The sequence below is a fragment of the Dichomitus squalens genome (assembly GCF_000275845.1).
Source record: "Dichomitus squalens LYAD-421 SS1 unplaced genomic scaffold DICSQscaffold_5, whole genome shotgun sequence".
Classification (NCBI taxonomy): domain Eukaryota; kingdom Fungi; phylum Basidiomycota; class Agaricomycetes; order Polyporales; family Polyporaceae; genus Dichomitus; species Dichomitus squalens.
Window position 1 is genome coordinate 273758 of NW_006766887.1, and position 25936 is coordinate 299693.

The 25936-nt window shown below is 58.0% G+C and overlaps 10 protein-coding genes across 10 annotated transcripts; 1 reads left to right on the forward strand and 9 right to left on the reverse strand.

The window, feature by feature from the left end:
* Positions 1-481: 481 nt before the first annotated feature.
* On the forward strand, positions 482-2142 carry DICSQDRAFT_178583 (uncharacterized protein). The gene has a single exon (XM_007362809.1). It carries the CDS (start codon positions 720-722, stop codon positions 2025-2027), a length of 1308 nt encoding a protein of 435 aa, XP_007362871.1. The 5' UTR covers positions 482-719; the 3' UTR covers positions 2028-2142.
* A 1788-nt stretch (positions 2143-3930) lies between these two features.
* On the reverse strand, positions 3931-6153 carry DICSQDRAFT_153192 (uncharacterized protein). Its single transcript, XM_007362810.1, has 5 exons — positions 5268-6153; positions 4981-5208; positions 4823-4907; positions 4692-4738; positions 3931-4559 (listed from the first exon to the last, which is right to left on the reverse strand). The coding sequence occupies exons 1-5, from the start codon at positions 6120-6122 to the stop codon at positions 4365-4367; spliced, it is 1410 nt and encodes a 469-aa protein (XP_007362872.1). The 5' UTR covers positions 6123-6153; the 3' UTR covers positions 3931-4364.
* Positions 6154-6907: 754 nt separating this feature from the next.
* Positions 6908-8974, reverse strand: DICSQDRAFT_133760 (uncharacterized protein). Its single transcript, XM_007362811.1, has 2 exons — positions 7906-8974; positions 6908-7848 (listed from the first exon to the last, which is right to left on the reverse strand). The coding sequence occupies exons 1-2, from the start codon at positions 8960-8962 to the stop codon at positions 7061-7063; spliced, it is 1845 nt and encodes a 614-aa protein (XP_007362873.1). The 5' UTR covers positions 8963-8974; the 3' UTR covers positions 6908-7060.
* A 522-nt stretch (positions 8975-9496) lies between these two features.
* Positions 9497-12312, reverse strand: DICSQDRAFT_81021 (ATP-dependent RNA helicase ded-1). The gene is made up of 4 exons (XM_007362812.1): positions 12161-12312; positions 11992-12091; positions 11394-11934; positions 9497-11336 (listed from the first exon to the last, which is right to left on the reverse strand). Exons 1-4 carry the CDS (start codon positions 12204-12206, stop codon positions 10074-10076), a joined length of 1950 nt encoding a protein of 649 aa, XP_007362874.1. The 5' UTR covers positions 12207-12312; the 3' UTR covers positions 9497-10073.
* A 1322-nt stretch (positions 12313-13634) lies between these two features.
* DICSQDRAFT_53819 (uncharacterized protein) lies at positions 13635-16105 on the reverse strand (the record flags this gene model as incomplete). The annotated part of the gene is made up of 4 exons (XM_007362813.1): positions 13635-14561; positions 14616-15562; positions 15613-15725; positions 15834-16105. 4 exons carry the CDS (start codon positions 16103-16105, stop codon positions 13635-13637), a joined length of 2259 nt encoding a protein of 752 aa, XP_007362875.1.
* An 849-nt stretch (positions 16106-16954) lies between these two features.
* DICSQDRAFT_167233 (alpha/beta-hydrolase) lies at positions 16955-17958 on the reverse strand (the record flags this gene model as incomplete). The annotated part of the gene is made up of 5 exons (XM_007362814.1): positions 16955-17029; positions 17083-17580; positions 17644-17765; positions 17834-17860; positions 17931-17958. The coding sequence occupies 5 exons, from the start codon at positions 17956-17958 to the stop codon at positions 16955-16957; spliced, it is 750 nt and encodes a 249-aa protein (XP_007362876.1).
* A 2034-nt stretch (positions 17959-19992) lies between these two features.
* Positions 19993-20992, reverse strand: DICSQDRAFT_144765 (alpha/beta-hydrolase; the record flags this gene model as incomplete). Its single annotated transcript, XM_007362815.1, has 5 exons — positions 19993-20067; positions 20126-20626; positions 20687-20808; positions 20871-20900; positions 20965-20992. 5 exons carry the CDS (start codon positions 20990-20992, stop codon positions 19993-19995), a joined length of 756 nt encoding a protein of 251 aa, XP_007362877.1.
* An 818-nt stretch (positions 20993-21810) lies between these two features.
* DICSQDRAFT_133763 (uncharacterized protein) lies at positions 21811-23003 on the reverse strand. Its single transcript, XM_007362816.1, has 3 exons — positions 22943-23003; positions 22743-22858; positions 21811-22608 (listed from the first exon to the last, which is right to left on the reverse strand). Exon 3 carries the CDS (start codon positions 22363-22365, stop codon positions 21826-21828), a length of 540 nt encoding a protein of 179 aa, XP_007362878.1. The 5' UTR covers positions 22366-22608; positions 22743-22858; positions 22943-23003; the 3' UTR covers positions 21811-21825.
* Positions 23004-23446: 443 nt separating this feature from the next.
* Positions 23447-24708, reverse strand: DICSQDRAFT_167236 (uncharacterized protein; the record flags this gene model as incomplete). Its single annotated transcript, XM_007362817.1, has 4 exons — positions 23447-23913; positions 24027-24346; positions 24417-24504; positions 24573-24708. 4 exons carry the CDS (start codon positions 24706-24708, stop codon positions 23447-23449), a joined length of 1011 nt encoding a protein of 336 aa, XP_007362879.1.
* A 574-nt stretch (positions 24709-25282) lies between these two features.
* Positions 25283-25794, reverse strand: DICSQDRAFT_167237 (uncharacterized protein; the record flags this gene model as incomplete). Its single annotated transcript, XM_007362818.1, has 3 exons — positions 25283-25330; positions 25404-25694; positions 25783-25794. 3 exons carry the CDS (start codon positions 25792-25794, stop codon positions 25283-25285), a joined length of 351 nt encoding a protein of 116 aa, XP_007362880.1.
* Positions 25795-25936: the final 142 nt, after the last annotated feature.

The following is a 25936-nucleotide window of genomic DNA, read 5'->3' on the forward strand; positions in this document are numbered from 1 at the left end:
TGTCACGGACGTTGGACAGACGCCCCTTTTTGCCGCCCATTCCCTTTCCTTTGACGCCCACCTTCCATTTCCGGACCGTTTCCTTTCCTAGCTCATCCCAGTTTGGACACTGTAGATACGTTCCCGTGATCGCCATGCCCTTGCCTTTTCTTTCTCGCCCTTTGTTCCCCCTTTGTCATCTTCACTGCCTCGCTCTCGCGCCTTGTCCTTGGTTGCTAAGCAGCCCCTCTAGTATATAAGGACCCCCCTAGGCGCTCCCTAGTCCCCATCTCGACCTCTTGGTCATTGGGACTAGGTGAGTGACCATAGCGTTGTATCTCTCTTCGATTGCTAATGTATAACTTGGTCATTGGGACTAGTCTGTCGCTGCTTGCGTGAAGGCTAGCTTTCGTCGGTCTCGTGCCTTCGTGCCGACCGCCGCTCTGCCCCGTCGAGTTTTCTGATACGTTTATCCCTCTCTCCCTCGCTTTTCCCCCTTTCGGCTCCTCGCCGCTCGCCTACGGGGTCGTCGCCGAACGTCGACCCGGGTCTACGCGCCTAGTCGCCGCGACATACCTACTGCTCCTCCTGCGGCAGCGCCGACAGCTGCGGTTCCCCCCGGCCCTGCCAATCTCCCCGCAAAAGCGGCTACCCCCGTGCCCTCTTCATCTACACCAGTCCCACCCCCACAACAATACCATCCACCTGTGGCCGCGTCCTCCCCAGCGCCGGGGCCCGTCATGGCAGCATCTCCTCCTATGCCCGTCCAGAGCATCAAGAAAGCTCAACTCAAGAAGAAGTCGGACGGAACGCAACCACCGCTTGTCCCTCGAGCTTCTGCTACCCCCGCGCCGATAGCGCCCACAGCGTCCTCTGGCGCGCCTCTTCCGATACCTGCGCATCTCCACCCACACTATCCTCAGCAGCAAGGCGGTCGCGCGACACCGATGCCAGCGCAAGCTCCGTCCCCTCGCCCAACGTCTGTTGCTCATGCAGGCAGCCCACCGGCGGCATCGGAGCAAAGGCCACCGTCCGTTGTCCCGGCACCTCCCGCTGTTCAGCCTATACAGGCAGTCCCCCAGGCACAACAAAACATACATAGACCCCCGCAACCTTCTCCAGCCCCAGTGAACCCCGCGCATCAGCAAGTGCCTCAACAGCCAGGTATGTCGGGCGCCTACCCACCCCAGATAAGCGCAGCATACATGGCACAAATCGCCGCGGGGAGAGGGCGCGGGAAACCTGCCACTCCGAATGCACAGGGAGGACAGGCGATGAACTACTATCAGCACCAAATGATGCTCCAGCAGGCTCAGGCCCAAGCGCATGCCGTGCAGCACCAACAGAGAATGCAGCAGCAACAGCAGCAGCAACAGGCCACCGCCGCGCGATCTCCCGCGAACCAATCTCGTAGCCCCATGCCTAACCCGCAGGCGCAAGCTGCCGCAGCGGCGGTGGCGGCGGCGCAACGCAACAGCCCCATGGTACAGGCCGCTCAGCTTGGAACTCGGTCCCCGATGCCCCCCGCTGCCCAGCCTCCGCAAATGCAGCAGCCCCAGCAGCAGCAAGCCCCGTCCCAACACCCACAGCATGCCGTGGCGGGCCAGCACCACCCGCAGCAGGTTAACGCCCAGGCGCAGGCGCAGGCATTTGCGCAATACAGAGCGATGATGCACCCGCAAATGCAGCAGCACATCGCTGCCGTCGCGGCGCAGGCACAAGCACAGGCCCAGGCCCAGGCTCACGCGCAGGGCGGGATGCAGCAGTCGTCACAGCAGCAGCAGCAGCAACAACAACAGCAGGCGCAGGCTCAGGCGGTTGCACAGGTCATGCAAAACCCACAGATGATGGCTCAGTACCCGCAGATGTGGGCAAGGATGGGTGTGCCGATGGGTCAGATACCAGGGCAGATGCCCCAGTATTGGGGAATGCCTGCGGGCGCCGGGCGGGGAATGCCTCAGCAGATGCCTGGAATGCAGGGGCACCCGCAGCAAATGCAACCCGGGGCGGGTGCCAAGCCGGGTCAAGGTGGGCAGCAGGGATCATGAGTGTTGGCTCGTGGCGCGCAAGGAAGGGGGGTGTATGTCTTAGCTGTACTTCTATGGACGGTCTAGTTCGCTCGTGCGTGTCCAATCACTGTCTGATGCTCGTTCTGGATCCAAGACGCCGTGATGATTACCAGGCCTATCAGCATTTATACATCCTAACTCAGATATGGGGACTATCTTTGCCTAGGAGGGTTCTAGCCATCTAACACGCGGCTCTCAACCTTCGCTTGGGACGTGTGGACGAGCGCCGGCGTACAAAGGGACGATTCACCTGTAGACAATCGAGAGCTTCTTAAGAAGAGAAGATGCTACCGCATGGGAATGAGATCCGGGAACTGAGCTGCCAAATGTCCCGAGAGAAGCGCGAGATGTCTTCGCATGAAGCTAGTTGGTACGTAAATCAGTCCCATGCTTTTGTACGGGCCCCTCCTTCGCACCTCGCTCCCTGACAGATTGTCCCAGGCTGCTATCGAGAGAGCGGTTTCGGGGCCTGTACGTGCTCGCGGGAAGTCAGCGAGTATGTATTACAAATAGAGCCCGGGACCGTTTGAGTAACGCCGCGCTCCCGTTTGGCGTCGATGTGAATGTGGATGCGGATGGCTTCTTCCACAAATGAAATCCGGGCAGTGCAAAGGAATCGAGACGTGTGGGATTGCATCTGTATCCACGTCCCAGCAACATGCTCAAGCTGACAAGCTGCGCCTCCCCTACGCACGCCGGCTCGGGCTGGACGGTGTCAAGATACGTACACACGCCAGCTGCTAGCAGATGGCCTGAAGGGTGAATTCCGTACATCGTGAGCAAGCGAGAAGCTCCACCAATGCCTCTAGCCAACGCCTGACAACACGTGGATAGCGCGAGACGTAATGACTGGCGGTGGCACTAAATTCGACCACGAACCGCGATGCCGTGAGCCACGAGTCACCGGCGAGACAATAAATGTATTCGTGGTCCAAAGTAAATCCCGAGCCGCACCCGGCTGCGTCGCGATCGTGTCGCATTTCCGGGCCTTCCAACGGAGGAAGCCCTGCAGAGACATGCAGCCCGCGTCTCGATGCGGTCCGTCCATCGAGGTCAGTCAGACTCCGTCGTGAACATCAAAGACACGGTCTTGTCTCTTACCCTATCCAGCTATATGTGACCAATTTACCCAGACTGCGCTGCGTTCCGTTGGCTGTGATCGAACGCTCACCTTCACTTCGCACCCTGTCTGCATGTTACATCGGCGGCGTGTAGATTATGGATGTCGACCAATGACGCGACCCCGTCCGAGGCTGTTGGATAAGGTTGAGTCGAGTCTTGTTGCGAGCGGCGTAGGATGCCAACCCCATGCACTAGAAGAGAATACCGGACGCTACCGTCACGTCGTAGTCATCACCATCATCTACTCGCCTTCCCTCCATCATGGCAGGCCTAAGGGCGATAGCGGTGAAGACTGTGGAATCTCGCTGACGCGGATTCCGTAACTTCAACGCGGCTCGCGCGTCCCGCGATCCGCCGTGGGTTCCCTGCCATTCAGGTTCCGCGAGGGCCATCGATTCGATGTCGGATGCGGCATGATGCATGGGCCCGGGCGAGACGGTGGGATGGTGGGAGACTGGAGACTGAGCCCGACGGGGCGCGGCTCCGACCTGAAGTGGGGCAGGAAGCAGCCCGGAAAGCCGATCAAATAATAGCACCGTATCCGGGGAGAGACCCAACGTCCATTGGTGCGCGAGTTCGAGACGGGCACGGAATGCTGACGGATAACGTATGCTATTGATGCAGGTCAGTAGGGTGGGTAGGAGTATGATCCAATCAGATATCCAGGGCGTTCGTGTGGGCCCATGGAGCGAAGCGCAGCGCACGGTGTGATGGTGATTGGCTTCGGTTGGTTTGCAAGAGAAGTTGAGGGTGGGGGGAAGCTGACGAATCGACCGTATGAATCGGACTTAAACTGGAGGGGCAGGCTAGGGGGTTGGAACTCTTGGGAGAGTAGGTATACACGTACTCATCTGTGCAAGGAGCGTAAAGATATTACAAATGACCGAAGACGAACGGACGGGGGGGGGAGTAGGCAATAGAGTAGCAGATGTCGCAGAGCCAAAGCAGATGTCAAGCGGAGCCCAAGCAGTAGACAGGGGCGGGGCGGGGCAGGAGGTGCGCGAGTCAAGGTGGGACTAAATGGGGCAGGAGGACGGGCGACAAGACAGATATACGATAATACAGGGGCAGGACGACGGAGAGCTCACCGATAGAATCTTGGAGCGAAGAGAACATATGAACAGCGAAACGGAGCAGCGGGCACAAAAAGAAATAGAGGAGAGCAAGAGAGGGTAGGACCACCAAAAACAACAATCACTGCCTTCCGCCATGATACCCTCCATCGCTCCTCCGATCCTGCTGCGAGCCGTACGAATCGTCGTCGTCGCTACTCGACTGAGCACCAGCATCATCGGCGACGGTCTGGTGCGCATTCTGGCCTGCGTTCTGATTGTTGTTTTGGTTCTTGCCCCGGCCGCGTCCGGTCCCATCGCGATTCCGCTTCTTGATCTGTCGAATAAGTCGCGAGCAACGATCATGGTGTAGCGGATGAACGGCGGGGGCAGAGAAGAGGGTAACCACAGCAGCACCGCAACAATCAGAATGCGGATAGATGGCGGGAAAGGGCGGCGGAGCGCTTACCAGTTTAGCGTAGACGAGGCCGCACGCGTTGCAGAGCGTGCGGGGACCTGGAGCCGAAGAGAACGTCGGTGTCAGTGTCATGTTCGGCTCCGCTGTCGGGCGGATGCCACTCGATCTGGAAAACGACTAACCCATCGGGCCTCTGCGCCATTCTGGGGTGGAGGTGGCGCTACAGCCCAGGCAGGTCTGTCCTTCCGTCGCAGGCGGGTTCTCAGACTGCCGCGCGCAGGCGAAGAGAACATTCCATGTCAGCACTGACGTCGCTGCAGGAGGAATAGACTTCACGCACCTGCCGCCCTCCCCCGGCGTCTCTCTCGGCTTCTTCAGGCGGGCGATCGACGGGCGGACGTGGCGGCTCGGGGGCGACGCGCTTCGACGCGACATCCAAGACTTGCGCGCCGTATGCTGCCGCCTGGAACATGCGCTCCAGGGCCTCTGGGGGCGGCGATGGGCGGGTAGGAGCTTCATACTGGATCGTGCTCGCTGTGTCGAGGATGAGCCGGTAGGACTCCACCAACTGGGCGCGATGATAGGTCCGTTGGTTGGGATATGTCGTACGATAGTGTGCTCACATACCTTAACAAAATCGATTCCGATGGGCGAGGTGGTGAGTGGAGGTGGTGCCTGCGGGGCCTGGGGAGGCGACGGGCCTTGTGACGCAGGAATTGGCACAGGGGGCGGGGGAGCGGGCGCAGGGGCGGGCGCAGGTGCTGGGGGCTCTTCACGGGTTTTACGTACTGGTGCAGACGGCGGGGGCGCCGCCTCCGGGCGCTGCGGGGGCCGCTCCTCTGTCCTGCGGGGCTCCGCCCTTGGAGGTGCTTGCTGGTAGCGGCGATCGTCGTGCGACGTGCCGGGAGAGACGTCCGGCCTTGCGCTTGTCGGGGGCGGGTACGGTGGCTGGCCCTGCTGGGGAGGTGGTTGATATGGGACGCCGTACTGATTCCACTCGCCTGACCATTGCGCATGCTGCGGAGGCGGGCCGTAGCCCGGTGGGGGATATCCAGGCTGCGGGGGGTATGGTGGAGGGGCTCCGTTGTAGGGTGCAGGAGGAGGGGCGTGTTGGACAGGTTGTGCGGGAGGAGGAGAGCGTACGGGCGGGCGTGAAGATCCTTGAGCATACTGTCCGTTCTCATATGGCGGCCCAGGATAGGATGCGTATGGATAAGAAGGCGCAGGCGGGACTTCTTGCGGGTGGTACATATATCGACTGTCGGACGCCATCTGGGACGGCGGGCGGGAAGGATCGGATGGTGGTTGTCGATAGTATTGCGTATCGGGGGCTCTAGAGGAGTCAGACGCGAGAGCGTGGTCGAGGGTTGAGTAAGACGTCGTAGAGGCTACGCTGGAACGTGGAGGACGATCAGCGACTGCGTTTTGGGATGAGGGGAAGGGCTTGGCATGATTATGAGAGGAGTTGGGATAGGGAGGCATGCAGAAAGGGTCTAAGGGTCGTCACAGGCGCATGAAAGAGTCGGAGACGCGTCAGAAGAGAGGATGGGTATACATAGTCGGAGTGAGAGGAAATAGACAAGGAATGTCGCAAGACTGGTGAGACGGACGGGCAGGATCACCGCCGGTCTGTATGCGGGGTACGAAGAAGGGTCCGGACATGATGCTACAACGACCACGATCGAGAGATCTCTTCCAAGTCCGCCACGGGCATCATCCCGCCTGCTATGACATAGATACGACAGACAGCTGGGGTTAACCTACATTTCTCCAGACTTGTTTTGCGCCGGACTTGATGGATGTCACGACTATGCCTAGCGAGACGTCGTGGGCTGGATGTCTTGCGCGTTGGCCGAGCTATCGGTGTTGAACAAGGGTCGCGGACACGCTAAGCGGGTGGAAACGCCCAGCTGCCGAAACAAATGGGGCGGGGTCTGGGTGCATAGCGGACGCCTGCGTCAGTGCCAGCTGTATGCGCATATATGGGGACGCAGCGAGGAGCCCGACGGGCACAGAGCAAAGCAGACTCACTGTGTCGGTGGTCGGTTTTTGGTTGGGCGGAGGACGCTGAAATGGACATTAAACTTGAGAAGTTGGCCAACCTAAGATCCACGTGATCCGGGCCCATCAATGTAGCTCAGGCGCCCATCAGCAGATGCGGGCCCAGATCACTCGTCCTCGTCGCAGATGCAATCTCCAGGCACCTCCCCCAGATTCCCGCCACAGATGGTCGATCATCCTCTCTCAAGTCTTGTCCGACAGTGGGTGCAAACGCATCCAACGAGTGTACAATGCGTATTAAAACGAATGTGTGTGCGATACAACTACACGGACGTGGACGGGTATGAGCGTAATGCAACGGCTACTCTATCGTGCACGAACAGTCAGCACGGTGTGCCTGGGCGACCTCTCAATCACCATCAAGCTTGTGCTGCCACTCCGTGTTCCCCTCTGTCACCCTCCTTCCACTTCGCCTGCTTGCCAGCCGCAGGGGGAGTCTCCTTGGCCACCGGCAGCGGCGCAGGGGTCTCAAAGCCAGGGTGCACGTCGTCATCCTGCGCCTTCTCAGCGGCCGCGGCGGCAGTAGCACCGCTTGCTGCTGCTGCAGCGCGTTCACGAGCACGCCTGCGCCGACGCAAGATTTTCTTGCGGTTCCGCACTGCCCGTGCGTAGCTCTGGTCGTCCCCATAGAACAGCTGGTATTCGCAGAACGGGCATATCCACTCCTCCGCTGGGTTCGTCAGCGTCGACACTGGCGTCACGTTCGGCTCCGACTTCTTTCTGCGCCGCGGCGGGATTTCTGCGGACAGAAAGCGCAAAGGGAGCGGCGTGAGCAGGTTCTGTGCGTTCTGCATCGCCTGCTGCGCACTCGGAGGCCCGCTGTGAGGTAGGCGCGACGGCACGTAGTTCCGGAGGTGGTGCGGGTTAGAAGCGTTGGCCAGGGCGGACCGTTTCTTCTTCTTACCGCCCTTGCCCTTCGTTCCAAGTAAAGACTGCTCGAGAGCACCCTTTGCATCAGAACCCTTGCCTGCAGTCGTACGTGGGGCCTGTTTAGTGCCGTTTGTACGCTTCGCGAGGGGTCCGCTGAGTGCTGCTGCTGCCTGCTTCGCTGCCTCTGCCGCCTGCGCCGCCTGGCGCGCGAGCTCGGCCTGAAAACGGCCATGGAGCTCAGCGATCTCCTCGTTTGTTGCAACCAGGCGCTCCGAAGCTTCGCAATGCGTGATGTTCGGTCAGAGTGTCAGTGAGAATGCGATCCGTCACTCACTGGCACTGTGGACGACAAACGTGAAGTCGGAAGACGGCACCTCGTTCTCTTTACTTTCCCCTTCGCCTTCTCCAGGCGGGTGCGATTGCATGTAGGCTTTCAAAGCCCGCGCGAAGCGCGACGTGCGCCGCCGGGAGAGGTGAACCCGAGTATGCGGCTGCACGAAGATATGGTGCGCCGACAAAGCCTGGTCGAGCGCGAGCGTGTCCCCATGAGCGAGCGTCCCGAGCACTGTAGCGAGCTGCCGCTTCCGGCTCCTCAGCATCGCCTTGTGCTGCAGGCCCGCAAGCGTCGCGCGCGATAGCCGCCCCTTCTTCCCCGCCAGCGCGAGGGAGCCGTGTGCGCCCCCTCCCCCGCCTCCGCCTCCGCCCGTCCCTGCGCCTACCACGCCGCCCACAACGGCGTCCACGTCCCGCTCCCGCCCCGTCGGCATGGCCCTATCCGCGCCCTCGTCCTCCGCCCCGGACCCGCCAGAGCCCCCATCGTGCCCGTGCGCGGACCCGGACATGTTCGCGGGCACCTTCCGCTTCTTCGTGTTCCCCGGCTGCTGCAAGTGGTCCACATAATCCCCGCCGTCCCCGTCCTCGTCGTCCTGCTCGTACCCACCGCCCAAACCGCCTAGTCCCCCGACGACGCTCCCATACCACCCGGCCCCGGTCCCGAAGCCGGCCGCGAGCGCCGCGCTGAGATCGATAGAGATGGGCGTGGACGTCCGCGAGGCGTCGTCCTCCCCGGCCCTGCCCCGGTCTGGGGTGGGCATGTTCTTGAAGAGGTCGCGGACGCCGCCCAGGACGGGCCCATAGTACGCCTGGAGCGCCATTTGCGCCGCGAACGTCGGGTCGGGTGTCGCCGGGACATTGTCGTCCGCCCCGTCATGCGACTCCTGCGGGGTGTTCACCCCCGTCCCCATCCCTGGGGCCGGGGAGCTGGTACGGAACTCGTGGTCGTCATGCGAGGTGGGGTCCGAGGTGCGTCTGCGCTTCGGGAGCGGCTTCACGCGGCGGAGCGTCGCTGGGAGCTCAGGAACGTCGAAGATCGGGGACGGCGGTGGATACATGGCCTGTTGAGGCTGCAATGCGAGTCCGCAGAGGAGGCATGAGCGGGCACTGGGGGTGGATTCCTGAAATCGGAATAGCTTACGTGGATTTCGGTGGTTACCTGTCCTTTCTTTCGAGATCAAGTTCTCGCTGTCAGCGGCTGGTGGTGTAGTGTGCTTCCGGCAGTGTCTAGCCTAGACTAGGCTAAAGAAGAATGTAAGAGAGTATATTCAGTAAAGCGCAAGGTAGTGTGTGCGCGCTGTGCCACGCAGACCGAATGCGAATGCTAGATGGGAGGAAGAAAGGCTTTGTCGGCCGAGAAATGATCACTCCGCTCCGGCTCAGCCACCGACCTCCGGCTCTCCCTTTCTTCGACTTACCTACTGCATCGTTTCCTAACTTGCCCTTGCATCGACAGATGGACGCAATTGACTGCATCAATGATTTACAAGTGCCTCTGTGGAGTCGGCTCAGAAACACACGGCTACCACGTACAGAAGCCTACCCCATTGCTACAAGCTCCGCAGATCGCTCAAGGAAGATGTCTGCTTTTGCGTTCATAAACCCATGTATTCACAACGACCAGTGTATGCCTCGATATAGAAGATGCTAGACTACGGTACAAGATGTGCGATGCTCTAACAGATTGTCTCGTGATGCTAGGATATAGTAAATGTCCGACTGCGTGTCGCAATAAATCAGGGTATCGCGAAACGAAGGTAGACATTAGGTTCTCTGCTCATGCTGGTGTAACAGGCCCCGAAACATCTATGGGGATGAGATGTGTAATGGTGCAATAATGATATGGCGGGCGGCGCCTGGGAGTATTGAAACAGACCAAATTAGTAGGGCCGTACGATAGTCGATGAGCAGATGAGTTGCAACGAGACTGGTGAGAGCGTGAATAGGTGTGAGAGCAGCGCATGTCATGGATCAGAACTGGGATCAGGAGTGGAGTACTGATAGTTTGAGCGGGTCGACGGAAGGGAATCGAGGCGGAGTCGTTGCATGGGTGAGGGAAAGTATGGGCATATGTCGGAAGTTGAGACGAGGACGAGATCATAAAATGAAGAAGAGGACGGTCTTCGTGTCCGCAAGTGGCCTTGGGGCAGCCGCCGGCTGAGATGGCGTCTACCACCAGCTGCCGCCTCCACCACCTCCGCCGTAGCCTCCGCCACCATATTGCGGACCACCGAAGCTTCCGCCGCCGCCATAGCCTCCACCGCGATTACCGCCATAGCCACCTCCGCCGCCCTGGCGAGCATCGCGGTTGGCCCCTCCACGGCCACGGCCACCACCACGACCACCACGGCCACGGAAAGAGCCGCCGAAGGAGTTCTCTTGAGCGACAGTGTCAAGCCAGCCAGGAATCTCCTGATTAGCCTCACGAAGTAGCTCAAGCAGGTCACGAACAATATTGCGGTTGCCTCGGTTGAAGAATGCTGTGGCGACACCGACGTTACCAGCACGGCCGGTACGACCGATACGGTGAACATAGTCGTCGATATCAGATGGCAAGTCGTAGTTGATGACGTGCGTGACGTTGGGGATATCGAGACCACGAGCGGCGACGGCAGTAGCCACTAGAATGGGCGTGCGACCGGTCCGGAACGTCTGGAGGGCCGTCTCGCGCTCGCGCTGCGTACGATCACCATGGATGGAGGTCGCGGGAAGGTTGTTCCCCAGAAGGAAGTCGGAAAGCATGTCGGCCATGCGCTTAGTCTCCACGAACACAAGGGTGAGACCCGTGCCATGGGCCTGGAGGACGTCCAAAAGAACTGAGCGCTTGTCATTGTCTTCGACGTACTCGATCCTCTGAGTGATGTTCTCCGAGGTCGAACCAACACGACCGACAGAGAGGAAGACGTAGTCCTTCATGAAGTCGCGCGCGAGCATCTGGATGTCCCGAGGGAATGTCGCGGAGAACATGAGCGTCTGACGCTCGTGGACCCCCGGCATGTCTTCGCCCTGAACAATCCTGCGAATTTGCGGCTCGAAACCCATGTCGAGCATACGATCGGCCTCATCGAGGACAAGGTAGCGGATGTTGGCAAGGCTGATGCGCCCGCGTTCGATCAGATCCACGAGACGACCGGGGGTCGCACTCAACAGATCGCATCCCCGCTCGATCTGCCGCAGCTGCTGATTGATATCGGCACCACCGTACACAACGGCAGGGCGGACCCACGAGCGGTAGCAGAACTTGCGGGCCTCTTCGTGGATCTGGCTGACCAACTCGCGCGTGGGAGCGAGGATGAGCGCCGTGGGATATGCCTTGCGGCTGCGGCCATAGCCAACAGGAGGAGTTTGTTCGGCAGGAGCAGAGCGAGGGCCATTGGTGAAGGATGCGGAAAGGATAGGGAACAGGAATCCACCTGTTTTTCCAGAACCCGTCTGAATGACATATCAATCTCTGAGTCGTCTAATCAAAACGAGGACGAAGAAACTCACCTGAGCACATGCCATCAAGTCTCTGCCTGCAGCAACGATAGGGATCGAATACTTTTGTACGGGAGTGGGAGTGGTGTAGCGAGCGTAACCAATGTTCTCGAGGAGGACCGGATCCAAAGGGGGGTTTGTAAATGCGTTCACAGGGTCCGGCACACCAGCACCAGTGGCCTCCACAGGGATGTCATCGTACTTCTCGAAGTTGATCCCCGTATGTTGCTTCGACGGGTCATTCTCTTCGCCGAAAAGTTCTTTCTCCATCCGCATGTTGCGACCGCCGGGAACGTGCTTGCCGTCCCTCCATGCGCCGTAGCCGAAGGACTCGCGAGGACCATCGCCGCCACGAGGGGCTCCGCCATTGCCTTGCCATCCGTTCGACTGGGGGCGGTCACCTCCCCAACGGTCACCTCCGGGGCCACCACCGCGGCCACCATAAGTGGAGAAGCTTCTGCCCGCACCACCTAAACCACCACCATCCCTAGGTTCACTCTTGAAGCCCCCGCGGAGGGAAGGAGTGGAAGAGCGGGAGTCGTTCCAGCCGTTCCTGCGGACGGCCTGTTAGCATGATGGGGACACGTAGCAATCAGCGACGGAAACGTACCCATTGCTCACAGGAACCACGGGGCTAGAGGCAGCCCGCTGCGTACTCCTCATGTGAGGAGGGACATAAGCTGATTTTGTACCATTGATACCGAGAGAGGCTGGAGAATAAAGATTGCTCGCTGGTGAGTACTCCTTGGCAACGAATGGTACGATGAGGATCAACTCACCAAACTGGTTCTCCAATCCGGTACCGTTTACAGTTCCATTGGACATATTAAAGTGATGAGAGTGAAGAGAAAGGATAGAAAGACGAGGCTATGGAAAGTTGTTGAGATTTTGTCTATAGAGCGTTGCGGTAACGAGTCGAGACAGTGATGGTCCACCACAAAGGCGAGTGAGAATTTTGAGCCCACGCCCCGCCCCGCTTACAAACAATCTCCACCTTATGTAAGCAACTGCCGCAGTTGGTCACCCCCTCGGCGCCTAGGTTTCGCGACGTGGCAGGCGCAGCGGGCCGCGCGCGCCGGTAGACATTGCCAGCTCTTGCAGGCGCTTGCCAACTTACAGGCAATAGCGTATACAGCTTCCTCTGCTTACACCTCCTTGTTCTGCCCTCCTCACTTAACTTCTGCAATGTCGCACGGACACTCGCACGGCCCTGGCCAGCCCACGCACACCCATGGTCCCCCGGCCCCGACGGCGCAACAGCAACAGCAGCAACAGATGGTCATGCGTCCCCCAGACCCGCTCATGCAAGCTCTCATCGAGGAGAGCTTCCGCCCAGTCCAAATTGCCCTTGGTCCACCAGAGAACGCCACCGCGCTGTGCGGGCTGCACAAGCAGGAGAAGTGCGACCAGTGCAACGTCGACTACCGCCCCCTCAACCGCCTCTCGCGCATACTTGTTGCAAACCCCAACCTCCGCTGTCCACCGCCTCCCAACGTCGTGTCCCAGAACCTCTCCCAAGCTGTAAACAACACCAAGGATGAAGGAAACGTGCGTTTGCTGTCCTCGTTCACGCACGCCCCATGTTAAAGCGTCATAATGGGTTCGCAGGCTCTGTTCAAGAATGGGTTGCACGTACAAGCCCTCCAGCGGTATACCATGGCCGCGAGCATCGCCGTCCAGCGGCCGCCCTGGGAAGCCCAGCAGCTCATGCGCGAAGAGCTCTCCATGATCCTTTCCAACCGCTCCGCAGCTTTCTACGAGGCCGGAGACTTCCTCAGCGCGCTGGTCGACGCCGAGACCGTCATTCAGCTTAAGCGGCCCTGGAGCAAAGGCCACTTCCGCAAGGCCCGCGCACTTATGAAGCTCAACCGCTACCATGAGGCCAAGGAAGCCATCCAGCTTGGGCTCTCATTTGAGCCAACTAATCAGGTGCGTAGCTTACCTAGTTTGCTGCACTGGCGTCCATGTCACACAGCCAGTGGCTGACGGCTCGTGCTGCTTTGTAGGAAATGCTGCAGATGTTGGCGGACGTTGAGTCCCATATAAATACTACGTCGACTACGAGCCTTGAAAAGCCCCCGCAGTCTATACCCGTATCCTAATGTATTATCTCTAGTATGATATGGTATGGTATGTGTACAGTGTGTATATCCTCATGAGCCTGATACATCCGCATGGACCTTGGGAGCCAAAATGGCCTGGTAAATATTGTACAAGGGCTTCCGTGACAAGTCGCGAATGCTAGAGGGTGGGTCAACGTCCGCGGACTTGCAGTTTTTCCAAGACCTCGTCGACCTCCACACATTCCTCCGGTTCTCGGAATACGCGCAAAGGAATCTGAGGCGGAACGTCCAACCGCGCCTTCCACAGCCGCATCTGTAAATCTGCCATCTTCCCCATGTCTGGTAGTGGGGTCGACAGCTGCGCTTGGGAGTAAAACCCGCTCTCCCTTCGTTCCGCCTGCGAGCCCGGCGGTGGCTTGCTGAAACCCGACGGTGGCCACGACCTGGCGTTCATTTCCATGGGAGGGCTCTCGTGCGGCTCCTCCGTGATGGGCGAGTGAGAGCGTGCCGCGGAGCTGAAGTAGTCAGTCGGCGACGTCGAAGAACCGCTCGAGTTCGATGATGAGCGCGAGGCCACGTCCGCACCCGAATATGAGCGCGCCACTTTCCTGGGCGCGGCAGGCGGTGGGGGTTGCGGAACCGCGTCGGACTGCGACATCGACCGCAACGGCAGCTTCGAGTTCGCGCGCCTCATCGCCTGTGAAAAGCGGCCACTCGTCTGTGTGGGCGCAGAGCCAGGTGTCGTGAGGCCGGCGTCCATCGACCAACGAAACGCTTCTACACCAGTTGGGTCGTCGAGCGGGTGGACCGAGTCGTCGCCTCGCGCGCGTGCGTCGCGGATAAAGATGGCGAGGATCTGTTCCGGGCGCTCGCGCGCGAACTCCGCGTAGAGCTCTAGGTCCTGCTCCCCGGAGTCGCCCACTAGGAAAAAGCGTGCATCGGGGAAGTGATTCAGGACGTCGACCACGGCGGCGCGTTTCCGCATCGCTGGTGCAGACAGCAGTCCGTTGAACAGTGAGCGGCCGCCATATGATCTGAGCCGAACGGAACCCGGGGGAAGATGGGAAAGCTGCAGGAATTCGTTGACGACGGGAAGCAACTCGAAAGGGCTGTTGCTCTGGCGAAAGGTTTAGTGAGTGATGAAACAGTGTCCAGGTGACGAAGTACTGACGACGTAGTGGAATCGGACGCCCCGCTTCCACATGCCAGTGTACCACTCTCCCATGCCCCGAATGACGCTGTCGCGGAGATCCTTCACGAAAACATTGTGGAACACTGTACGGGCTCCACTGAGGATCCCGGATAGTTTGACAGTATCGTCAATGTCCGAAATCACTCGAATGGAAGAGTAGGTGAGAGGAACTGGTATCGATGCTGCGACTGTGACCGGGGAGAATATTGAAGGTAGTTCTCGAAATTGCTGGTGTTGACCCGTGGGTGTGGCGGGGCCCGGGGAAGGAGGCGCGAGTAGCTCAGCCACGACAAATAAGTCTTGTTCAAGCTCGGAGCCACCGAAGGCAACGTGCAGCGCGCCAGGATGTACGCACATACGCTCCCATGGAACTGAGAGCTTTAGCTGGAACGAGCCGTCCACCGCTGTGATCACATTGCGCGTCACGATGGGTTCCCTCTCCGGAGCGACCGAGCTGTGTGACGAAGACGACTGCTGGTCGTCTGAGTTGTATAGCGACGGATCCGCAGCATACAGAGAGATGCGAACAACACGGTTTGGCAGCACTGAGGACCAGAAGGGGTGGAGGCGAGCTTCTAGGTTTGCATGCCATCGATGCAACTCAGTGGAGGTGCCTGGGATGATAGGAGGGGGTGCTAGCGTTTCGCCTTGGACAAAGGCGTTACTGTTGGAGGACGAGGCGGCGGAGGACGAGGGCGTGCGCGAGTCGTTAGATTGGGCGGATTTCATGGATAGAGTGTCGGCAGTGCGACCGGAATCTATGCTACGCGTCTCAACATCTAGTCTGTGGAGCTGGTCGTCCAAGGCTTGCATCTCGGTCTCTTCCGTGATTTCGTCAGGAAGAGGAGGCAAACGTGTGCCTCCCAAGAGATCTTCCGTAGACTTGCTTTGGCCTGCGTTAGGGAGTTTCGGTAGGGCAGCAAAACCTGTAAGGGATGGCGTCAGCGGCGGCACTCCACTTTGTGCACACACTCACTCTTAGCTAGTCGCAAGAAAGTCCTGCCCGCGCGAGTCGTGAACCCGATGCCCGTGAGCTTACATGCGTAACCGGAAACGAAGACATCGACGTCGAAGGGCGCGTCTACGCGGCTGTCAGTATTGGACTTCCAACAAAACGGGGAAGACCAGATGTCTTCCACGGGGACTTCCAAAGGAAGGTTCCTCTAATTACAGTGCAAAGTATGATATGAGTTGCACTCACCATCACTGTTCTCTTGTGGACGTTCGCTATATCGTCTCGCGGCCCATCCAGGAAATAATGTTAAGCGGTCGCCACTAGTGTCGTACTCTCCTTGGCCCGCGCGCCGTAGCTTCTGACCGGCCCATTGGCTCCAGGATTGTTTCTTGGTCGCCTCCGCACCTGAGCTGCGCGATAGTGAATATCCTTGCTTGAGGTCGCGTTGTTGCGCGATGTAACCTTTGAGGGAGCGTGAGGCGGCGGATGCAAGGGACCGCCAGGATGGAGCCATCTCTTCAGACTGCGACATGTCGGGTCAAAACCATGGATGGTTGGTGAGGAAAGGAGGGACTAGCGATACAGAAGTGAATGAGGATGTTCAGATAGCGATACAAATATTAGCAGCAAGTGCGGAGGGTAGCATGACAGAAGAGGGAGGAACAAGGTACCATCTGCGCTGACAGGCCGGGAATGACCCGCATATACTTAGCCGCCCACCGGGTTCTCCTACGCTCACCGCCAAAGTCTAATGCGCGCCCGTTGCTTCTGAACAATCAGCGTCGGATTGGCATCACCTCTACGCTGCGAACCGAAACGACACCCAGATCATCTCGACCAATGCCGGCATTCGTCGTCAATCTCAAAGGATGACTCACTTGGTGAACTTGTGAGGTTGCAGTAACCCAGTATCGCGTTCCTGAAGTTACTGAACCAGCGATCTGGAAGAGCGAGACATCTCTGTACACGCTTGAAACACGCAGTCTCCCGAATATCTGTATATGTGCAGTCTGCTGACACCGGTTTGTGGTCGGCGCTGTAGATATCTGGACATATCGAAGAGCGTTTAGACGCGTCACGGGTCCACAGGGACCTTGGAGGCGAACGTCAGTCGAACATTCTAAGACTGCTGAAACGCTCTAGAACCAGTGCAGTCAGCATAGTCCCCCGGTCGATAGCTGTCTCCTTGGATCCAAATCACCATGATCGTGTACGAGTGGTGGACGAGATCAGGACATCAGAAGAGGCATGCGAGGCGCTGTACCTCATTGTGGTTATGGACATTCGCACGTTCGTCTTCACACATCTGATATGCAAGTTATAACGGTGATAGTTTCCCCTAAATATCACCCCACGCTTCCATTCACAGGTACTTCCGGAGCCATTCCACGGAAGCCTTGAAAGCACCCTCCTTGCCCGCCTTGACCTCCGGCTTGCTCTGCAGCAGAAGTTGAGTCAAAGTCCGGCTTGGTATGCCCAAGGTACACGTACCAGGTCACCACGGACCGTGAATCCGTGGACGCAACCGGGCCAATACGTGCGCTGGTAGCCAGGGGCGAACTTGCCCTTGCCAAAGATCTCGTCTGCGACCTGCTGCAACTCGGGGCCGAATTGCCGGTCGACTTCGCAGGAGTTAATGAGAAGCGGGGCCTTCGCGACCTCGAAGTACTTCTGGAGGTCCGGAGTTTTGAGGAGGGAAGGGTGAGAGACCGCCACGGCATGGAAGTCGCCCGTGAATGCGAAATCGAAGCTGAGACGACCGCCGTAGCAGTAACCGAGGGTGCCGAACCTGGTGACACCCTCGGTCTTGAGGACGTCGATCACCGAACGGACAATAACTTTGGCCCTCTCGACAGGATGGCGGTCAAGCCACCCCCAGAAATCGAATGTCGAATCGGGGACGAAGGCATCCAGAGGGGCGGGCTCATCGTCGAAGAGATCGGGAATGACGACCTTGAAGCCGTTGCGCGCGAAGTCGTCCGCCAGGAGCTGTTAGGTCATCAGTGTCGTGAGCCAGGTCGTTGCCATCTCAGATGGGGAGATGTTGCTGACCAGGTTATTCTCGAACTTGAGACCGAAGGCATCACTAAGGTACAAGACGACCTCATCCTTCGGGTAGTCTCCGGCGGGAGTGGCAACATAGCACTCAATGCCACCAATCGTCTGGGTGGTACCTGAGCATGGATGTCAGAGTGAGCGACGGCATTCACAGGTAAACCACTAGCGCATGCCAGCCACTGACCCTCCGGAGTACCCTCGTGGCGGACACCTGTGTATCGACCGATGGTCCCAATCAATCGATGGTTAAGTCGTCACGGTATGTGTCTCGGAGAGCTCACCCTTGAAGCATTCGGCGCAAAGAGACATGGCGAAGTTTAATCAGGCGTTGAGGTGCTTGCAGAGTGCAGTAGTGGGTCTGTGTGTTATGACTGCCATTTCTTGGAGTTGTAGGGGGTATATATACAACCATGCCATGAGCGTTGGTCGAGAATGTTTATCGGGAACGTCCATATCATCGGATCATCTCACCCAATAGGAGGCATAGCTGTACATGTACGAAAGGCAAGAATATGTGCCTACAGGTGCTGATCATAGTTACCGGGGTGGACAACACTGAGGTAGGCACCAGAATCACCGTGACGCGGCGGAATGAGTTCCGATACGCGGCTGCTTCGAGGGCATTTCTGCGTTTACGGGATGCAAAAATGTCACGTCGGCCGATCAGAGACCTCAGCAGCAAGAACCTGAGTAATCTGGAAGCTTGGCTGGATCTAGGAGGAGGAGTGGGGCTCACGGACAGCTGATGGCTAGCCCTGCGAGCGGTGTACGCAGCAAGCAGATTTGACTCGAAATCACCCAAGCAAGCACGGGGTGCTATATCACCGTGTTCGCGGCAAGGCAATCGCCAACTGGCATTTGCCAATTCTGCCCGCCGGCCTACCCTGGCGGCAGATATCAGCACCGCTAAGAGTTGGCTGGATCTCGTATCCGCCCGAATGTCGTATCATCGTATCTCGAGTCACGTCCCCAGCGCGCGCGCACCTGCATGTCTGCAGAGCTGGGATTATAGTTTTGCAGCTGTCGTTCTCCTTGAGCCTACATAGCTATGAAGACACCGTCAACAAAATTGAGATTTCAGCGCTTGATCAAGTATCCTCGCGGGCGGCCACGAGATTTTGTCAGCCAACTCTGAGCGGTACTATTCGCAGAAATTATAGGCGCCTATACCAGAAATCAGCGTAGGGAGGGATGTTCAGAGACCTGTGGTACATATGCATCCATACAGTGTATAGATATATTGTGGGAGTATGTAATGCGTGCCAGAAAACGTCGCCCTGTGGGCTACGGACGATTCTACTGCTTAGTCTCGCGCAGTTCTTAGGTGAGGGACTCTATCGGGCGCTCAAATCAATGAAAATTGGCCTACACTGCTCTTCACTCACTATAGCTCTTCAAGGACCCGGGTATCCCTTACCAGGGCATCCAATGAGTTGTTTGAGCTGCAGTTAAGTACCCCTGGAAACATCCCGGGGGCCGGGTGTATGTCAAGAGTCTCTGTGAATGGGCGCTTACACATTTGCCCTTTTCTGCTGACCCTCTCTGCTATTTCTGCCGGTAACATAGCCCAAAACAACTCTGCCATATACAGTACACTGATCATGTCCGAATCTGGCAAGAGCTCTTCAAACGTCAATATTTCAATATTGAGCGTCGCCAACAGCACGCCGCGACTCAACTACTACAGCCCGGATGCTTGACTCTACACGCGTGAAAAGCGGGGATACGTAACAAAATCTGGCCAGGTACGCGTGCACACTTATGTCAACGGGAGCTCATGGGAGCGCGCGTGTGCTAATATATGCGTGAGTTCACTTGTCCCGGGCACACACGCTCGCTGGCTTGAGCTCAAAGCAATAATGCGATTCATGTCTAGATACCGTATGCATTCATGTGACAAGGAGCGATAAATTCTATTACGCAGTTGTTTTCAGGTCACATAGCTCCGACAAGATGCATCCGCGAGCGAAGACACTGGTAAGTGCATTCAAGCCCCCAAGTCAGTCACTCACGCTGGCTCCGGATCACCCAGGCGAAACACCAGCTTTCCGTGCCAGACAATCTACTACCCGCTAGCGATGCTGTATTTGAGTGGTGCAGGCAACTACCACCCCGAATTTTGTGGCCCCAGCTGATTTCCAGGTCGAATGTCGTCTCCATCGACTCGAGTCGATAAAACCGTGTATGCGGGGTGTATGAAGTCAGGAGATGAGAAGAGGTATGCGAGGCGCCATTTGTGATTATGGACATTCGCACCGTGACGTTTGTCCCTAGACATCTATCGTGCAAGCTACAACGGTGATACTTCCCTACGGTACAGCTATCGCTATAGCACGCTTCCATTTACAGGTACTTCCGGAGCCATTCCACGGAAGCCTTGAAAGCACCCTCCTTGCCCGCCTTGACCTCCGGCTTGCTCTGCAGCAGAAGGTGAGACGAAGTTCGGCTTGGTAAGCTCAAGGTATAGTATACATACCAGGTCACCACGGACCGCGAACCCGTGGACGCAACCAGGCCAATACGTGCGCTGGTAGCCAGGGGCGAACTTTCCCTCGCCAAAGACCTCGTCCGCAACCTTCTGGGACTCAATGGGAAATTGCTGGTCGACTTCGCAGGAGTTTATGAGAAGCGGTGCCTTCGCGACCTCGAAATACTTCTTGAGATCGTCGGGGGCTTTGAGTTGGGAGGGGTGGAAGACCGCCACGACGTCAACGTCGCCCGTGAAGGCGAGATTGAAGCAGAGACGACCGCCGAAGCAGTAACCGAGGGAGCCGAACTTGGTGACGCCCTCAGCCTTGAGGGCGTCGATGACCGAGCGGACGATGGAGGTGGCCTTCGCCGCTGGATGGCGGGCAATCCACGCAGCCGTGTCGAAGTTCGAACCGGGGCTGAAGGCATCCACGGGGGCGGGATCACCCTCTAAGACGTCGGGTGCGATGACCTTGAATCCGTTGCGCGCGAAGTCATCGACCAAGAGCTGTTAGGTCAGTCGCATGAGTCAGAATATTGCCATCTCAGATAGTAAAAGTGTATTCACTAGGTTGTTTTCGAGCGCCAGACCGAATGCATCAGTAAGATATAGCACGACCTTATCCTTCGGGTAGTCTCCGGCCGGAATGGCAACAGAACACTCAATGCCGCCAATCGTCTGGGTGGTACCTGAAATGGATGTCGTAGTGAGCAACGGCATTCTAGGCGGATCACAAACGCAGGCCAGCGACTTACCCTGGGGGTACCCTCGTGGCGGACACCTGTGTATCGACCGAAGGTCAGACTCGACCAATGATTGAACAGTATTTAGGTCGGAGAGCTCACCCTTGAAGCAGTCGGCGCAATAAGACATTGTGAGGTTGATCAAGCGTCGAGGTGCTTGCAGAGTGCAGTGGTGGGTCTGTGTGTTGACTGACTGCTGGGACTGTAGGGGGTTTATATACCGCGAATGATACCCTGTGACAGGAGCGCTAGTCGAGAATGTTTTCGAGAGGGGCTCCATGATCGGATCACCCCACCCAACAGAACGCGCATCTGTGCATATACACATTCAGCAAGACCTCAGGAGAAGAGCCTACTATGCTGACTATAGGCACAGGCCCACGAAAACCCCGAACTACAACCAATACCTTGAGAATTTTGTGCTATACTGGATGCAAAACATGCAGTTCTGGAGACGTGTAGAGCACCGATCTGAGACTTCAACAGCAAGAATCTGAGTAACGACAACAGATTCGAGCTACCTTGAGCAAGCACTAGGTGCTATCGCCGGGACAGAAGACGGGCGCTTCCGATCATCCTACTACGATGTTGACAGCGCGATCGTATCTGAGTCAAGACTCGAATCAGGCTGAGTCAGATGCCGCGGCGACCAGTATTACCGATACAGGCGAGATGGCCGTAAATCAGGAATAACGCCAACGTGTGTTGGCATCTGTTCCTAGCAGAATGGACCCGAGGAAAGTACTGTGCTTATGTATATACATACTAGGACAATAGGATACACAACATTCCGAACAGCGTGGGCTCGCCAGCGGTCTACCAACCCTTTCGAGTACCATATGTTGCGACTGACGCTTGAACTGTACAGGATCAAGAGCTGCAGGATGTCTTAGAACCACACACAGTCAGCACGAGTAGGTGTATATGCGCCGACCCACGGATTCTCACCTGTACCGAACACCCTCACAAACGGCGAGGAGTTTGACGCTCTTTGCAGCAATCGAGAAGCTTGTGCTTCAGCACCTCGTCGATCGTCAACCACTTACAATAGATACCGCCGCGCATCTCTGGAAGACGCTTACGGTGGAAGGCGAGGTGGTATTCTAAGACAGCCTGCCACTCGTACTCCCGCTGAAGCCATACGAGGTTGGTGACGTATGCTGCCAAGCACTCCGCAAGGTCCCGCAGGGTTTCCAGATCGCGGCACTGGCCATTGAGCACCTTGAAATACTTGGACAGCGGGTCGACGATGGAGAAGAGGTCGGGATAGGCTTCCTCCATGGGGACTTCGTCCGAGCTGTAGACACTCGCGTCGCTCGGTGGCGCGTGGCGCTCCGTACGCGGCCGCCTGGCAGTGTCGTTTGCGAGCTTGTAGAGATGTTTCGGCTCGAAGGAGTGGTTCCGAATTTGGACGAACAGAATCCCGTCGATGGTCTCGTTGCCGATCCTGACATGTCCGGGAGGTGGAGGCGAACAGACACGCGAGCGGGGACCACGGGACATATGGCGCCCTCGCTCTCCATCTTCTCCGTCATCTTCGTCGACCCCGACTGTGGCCGCCGTCGACTTGACATCCGAGAAGTCGTCTTCTTCGTAGTCCTCCCTTACGGCCTCGGTGATCGTCGAGAGAGGCGGCAGGTAGACGGTGGTTGGAGTTGCAGGCTCCTCCGAGGTCTCGAAGAGGCTTCGGATCCCCAGCTGCTCAATGCATACCGAAAGATCAGTAGAGGTTGGGCTAAGGCTACCCTGCGCACTCATCGTAGGCGACGCAGTGAGGGGAGGGATGTTCGACGTACAACGAAAGAGTGGTCGAGCGGCGAGGTATATAGCGTGGAAGTGTGAATAGGGGTAAAGCGTCCAGTGAGAGCAAAGCGTCGCACCCTACCGCACTCTGGCTCGCATCGCTTCCCGGTACGGCGCATTATCCACTACTGACACAAGCAAAAGCGTGTCGTACGAAAGAGGTAAAACCATCCGCCTTCTCGCATTCCAGTCGCTGCTTGTACATAGTGTTGCCGATCACAGGTTCCGTAAGAAGATATTCAGCATTCCGGCAGGACCAGACGAAAAGCTCACTTACCTCCTCACATTGGTTGATGATATAGACGGGCGAGCACATGTCAAGCGACGCAAGTAGCACCTCAAGCTCTATAAGGTGCGATGATCCACAGACGTCCGCTGCGAATTGGAGAGTTGCAAAGCTGCTATCGAATCTTTCCCCAATATAGTTTTGAGGTTGTGACTGGAGAGGCATGTCGTCAAAGATGGCGTAAAGATGTCTACATATAGTGTCCGATCTGTGGCATTGCACCAGCTTCATGCATGTACGATGGCCAATTGCGGTGGATCGTACTCGGCGGATGCCTTGAAGGATACGGCTATCGGCCCGGCGTTCTTTCCGACATTGTCGGAAGTGATCTTCTCTGGAGCGTACGCGAACGGCTGCAGTGCCCACGAATTCGTAGATAGTAATGAAAGCAAGACAGAACATCAATGATACATCTATATGACCATGAACATCAGCTGAGATGAGATGGGCGAGAGGTAAAGGGGGACACACAGTGTACAACACACATACGAGACCTCACGCCTTCCCGGCAAGACTCCCAGCGGCCGCCCTGCGCCTTTTGTTCCCCCGTCGGATCTCCCCAAGGTCCGCCTCGCACTCGGGTTCCTTGAGGACGGAAAGCGCCCCCAAGGCTTTCCCAAGCGTACCCGGGGCGTGGGCTTCGCGCCCGCCACCCTTTGCCCTCCGCCTCCCGTTCCCAGCCCCACCCGCGCCCGTGCCGTACCCGTAGCTCTGCGAACCGCTCACCTGTCCGGATATCAGCGGGAGTGGGAACAAGGAGGGCAGCTCGTCGACCGAGAGCGAATGGGGGTTCAGCAACGGGCCGGTCGTGACGGGCCCTGTGGCGGCGCCCGCGCCCGCGCCGATTCCCAGCCCAGGGTGTCCGCCGGGGATGGGCGTCGGTGGTGGGGAGGTGCCACCTCCCATCTTGTTTCGCAGCTTGCGCGTGATGTGCGGGCGCGACTGCGAGTCGACGCCGCCGTCTGGGAGAAAGTAACCGTAGTGGGCCACGCGCCAAACGCCATGCACATATAGGTGAGCGCCCATATCCTGGTGCAGACGGAAAACCGTGTCGAGGGAAAGGGGCACTACTCACCGGCGACCGTGCCCTCGCCGTCTTTTTCCTCGCGCGCGCGACGCCGGCGATCTTCGATGCCCTCGAGCATGCGTTCGCGGATGCGGTCGCGTCCGCGTTTCCATTCCTCCTCGACGCGCTCGCGCTCTTCGTCGTATGCGGTTTGGACGACCGAGAGGGCATGTCGCTCCTGGAGCTCAATGGAGGAGAGGAGCGCGCCGCGCTCCAAGGAGATGGGGTACAGACGGAGCTGGTATTGCGGAGAGGTCTCAGGACGCGTAGCGAGCTGGATGGAGAGACTGTGTAGGTCTGATATGGTCTCCGCGTAATGGCGGCCGATACTGGAGTGGACGGGGCGGATGGCGGGTAAGGGAACGCGTTACGTTAAGCGTAGTGTTAGACGGGACGTACTCTTCTCTCCGCTCAGCCATCTCCTTGGTGATCTTGCCCACTACCTCCTTCCTCCTCTTGTCTTTCTTAGGATCCTCTCCCGGAGCACCTGCGGGTGATGCGTGTTCGATGCTCGCCTTTTCCACTCTTACAGACGCGAGAACGACTACAACGCACCGTGCGGTCTGGAGCTAGGGCCCGCAATCTGTTCGTAGTGGAGTGTGTTGGCCGAGGCCACTTCAACGGCCTGTCCTGAGCGGACTTTGTGAGTTGAGCTATGGGATACGGCGAAGACTCCTGGTTGTGGAGGCATTTGGCCTTGTGCTCGGGGCAGCGGAGAGGGGTACGTTGCGATATGAGTGCGTGGGGAAGGAGGCAAGGGTGTCGAGAAGCGGCGGTCTGGCAGATACAATGGAGGAAGAGGTCACTGGACAGAGGGCGGTGGCCAGTGCCCACTGGCAAGCGGTGAGCCGGGCCACCGTCGCAGGCTCGCTGGGCGCCAACTGGTCGAACGCTCTTGTCCCGCGCTGCCATGCACTCCGCCCGTTTCGGACTCGGAGGCATTCCAAGGCCTAGGTCCAACCCGGCTTGTTCTACCTCTTTCAAGGGTCTCAGGACATGTTTCAGGCAATGACTTCGGCTCCAGCATCAGCCTGGTGCCCTAATGAGGCGGGAGCGAGCTCGAGCAGTACTGCTTGAGGCACGTACGCACGTGCCAGCCACAGACGTAGCGGCTTGACGCGTCGCGACGCGTCTCGCCACAACCGCGTTCCACTCCACTGAAACACATTCATTCGGCCTAACGACTCATGGACTCCGTACATTTCTGACAACTCCTTCCTTGTTACTAGTATGCTATTTCTCAAAATGTCATTGCGCTCGTTTCTTCAGTTTGCCTTGAACGTCGGGAACTCGCTAATGCGAAGCTTGGTCGACTGTGAGCGCAGAAGCGAGACCGTCAATAACTTCTGCCTCCCATGACAGCATTGTGTCTCGCGAAGTACTCACCCCGAAAGGCCAGAGCGTGATGTTCTTCACAGCGCCGGTGCACGTTGGGTTCGTCGGCGGTGCAGCCGCAAACGTATCACCCGCAACCTCCCAGTCAATCGGGCACGCCGTGGCCGTGATCGTGAAGGGGGGAAGCCCCGAGTCGAAGACCGGGGACGGGAGCTTACCTCCGGACGGCGTGCTGCCGTGGAAGACGAGCGTCGAGGGGTCGATCGCATACTGCCACGTCTCCGTGGTGTCAAACTCGAGATCGACCGCCAAGGGCTGCTGGGCGTTCTGCGCGAGCACCTTCTGGCTGCGGGAGATGTCGAACGCGTAATGCAGCGGCAGTTTCGCCGTTCATGTGTGTTCTGCTAGAGTCGTATGCAGAACGTCAAACAATTAGGACCATGGCACTACATAGGCCCTCACGATGGGGTGCCTACTACCCATACGTTCTGCACTCCTTTGTCAAGTCGTACCGCTCGCGTCGTCAACATAAGCGCATCCACGAGACTCTCATTATTCTCTTATCCCTGTCGCCTTTCTTGACT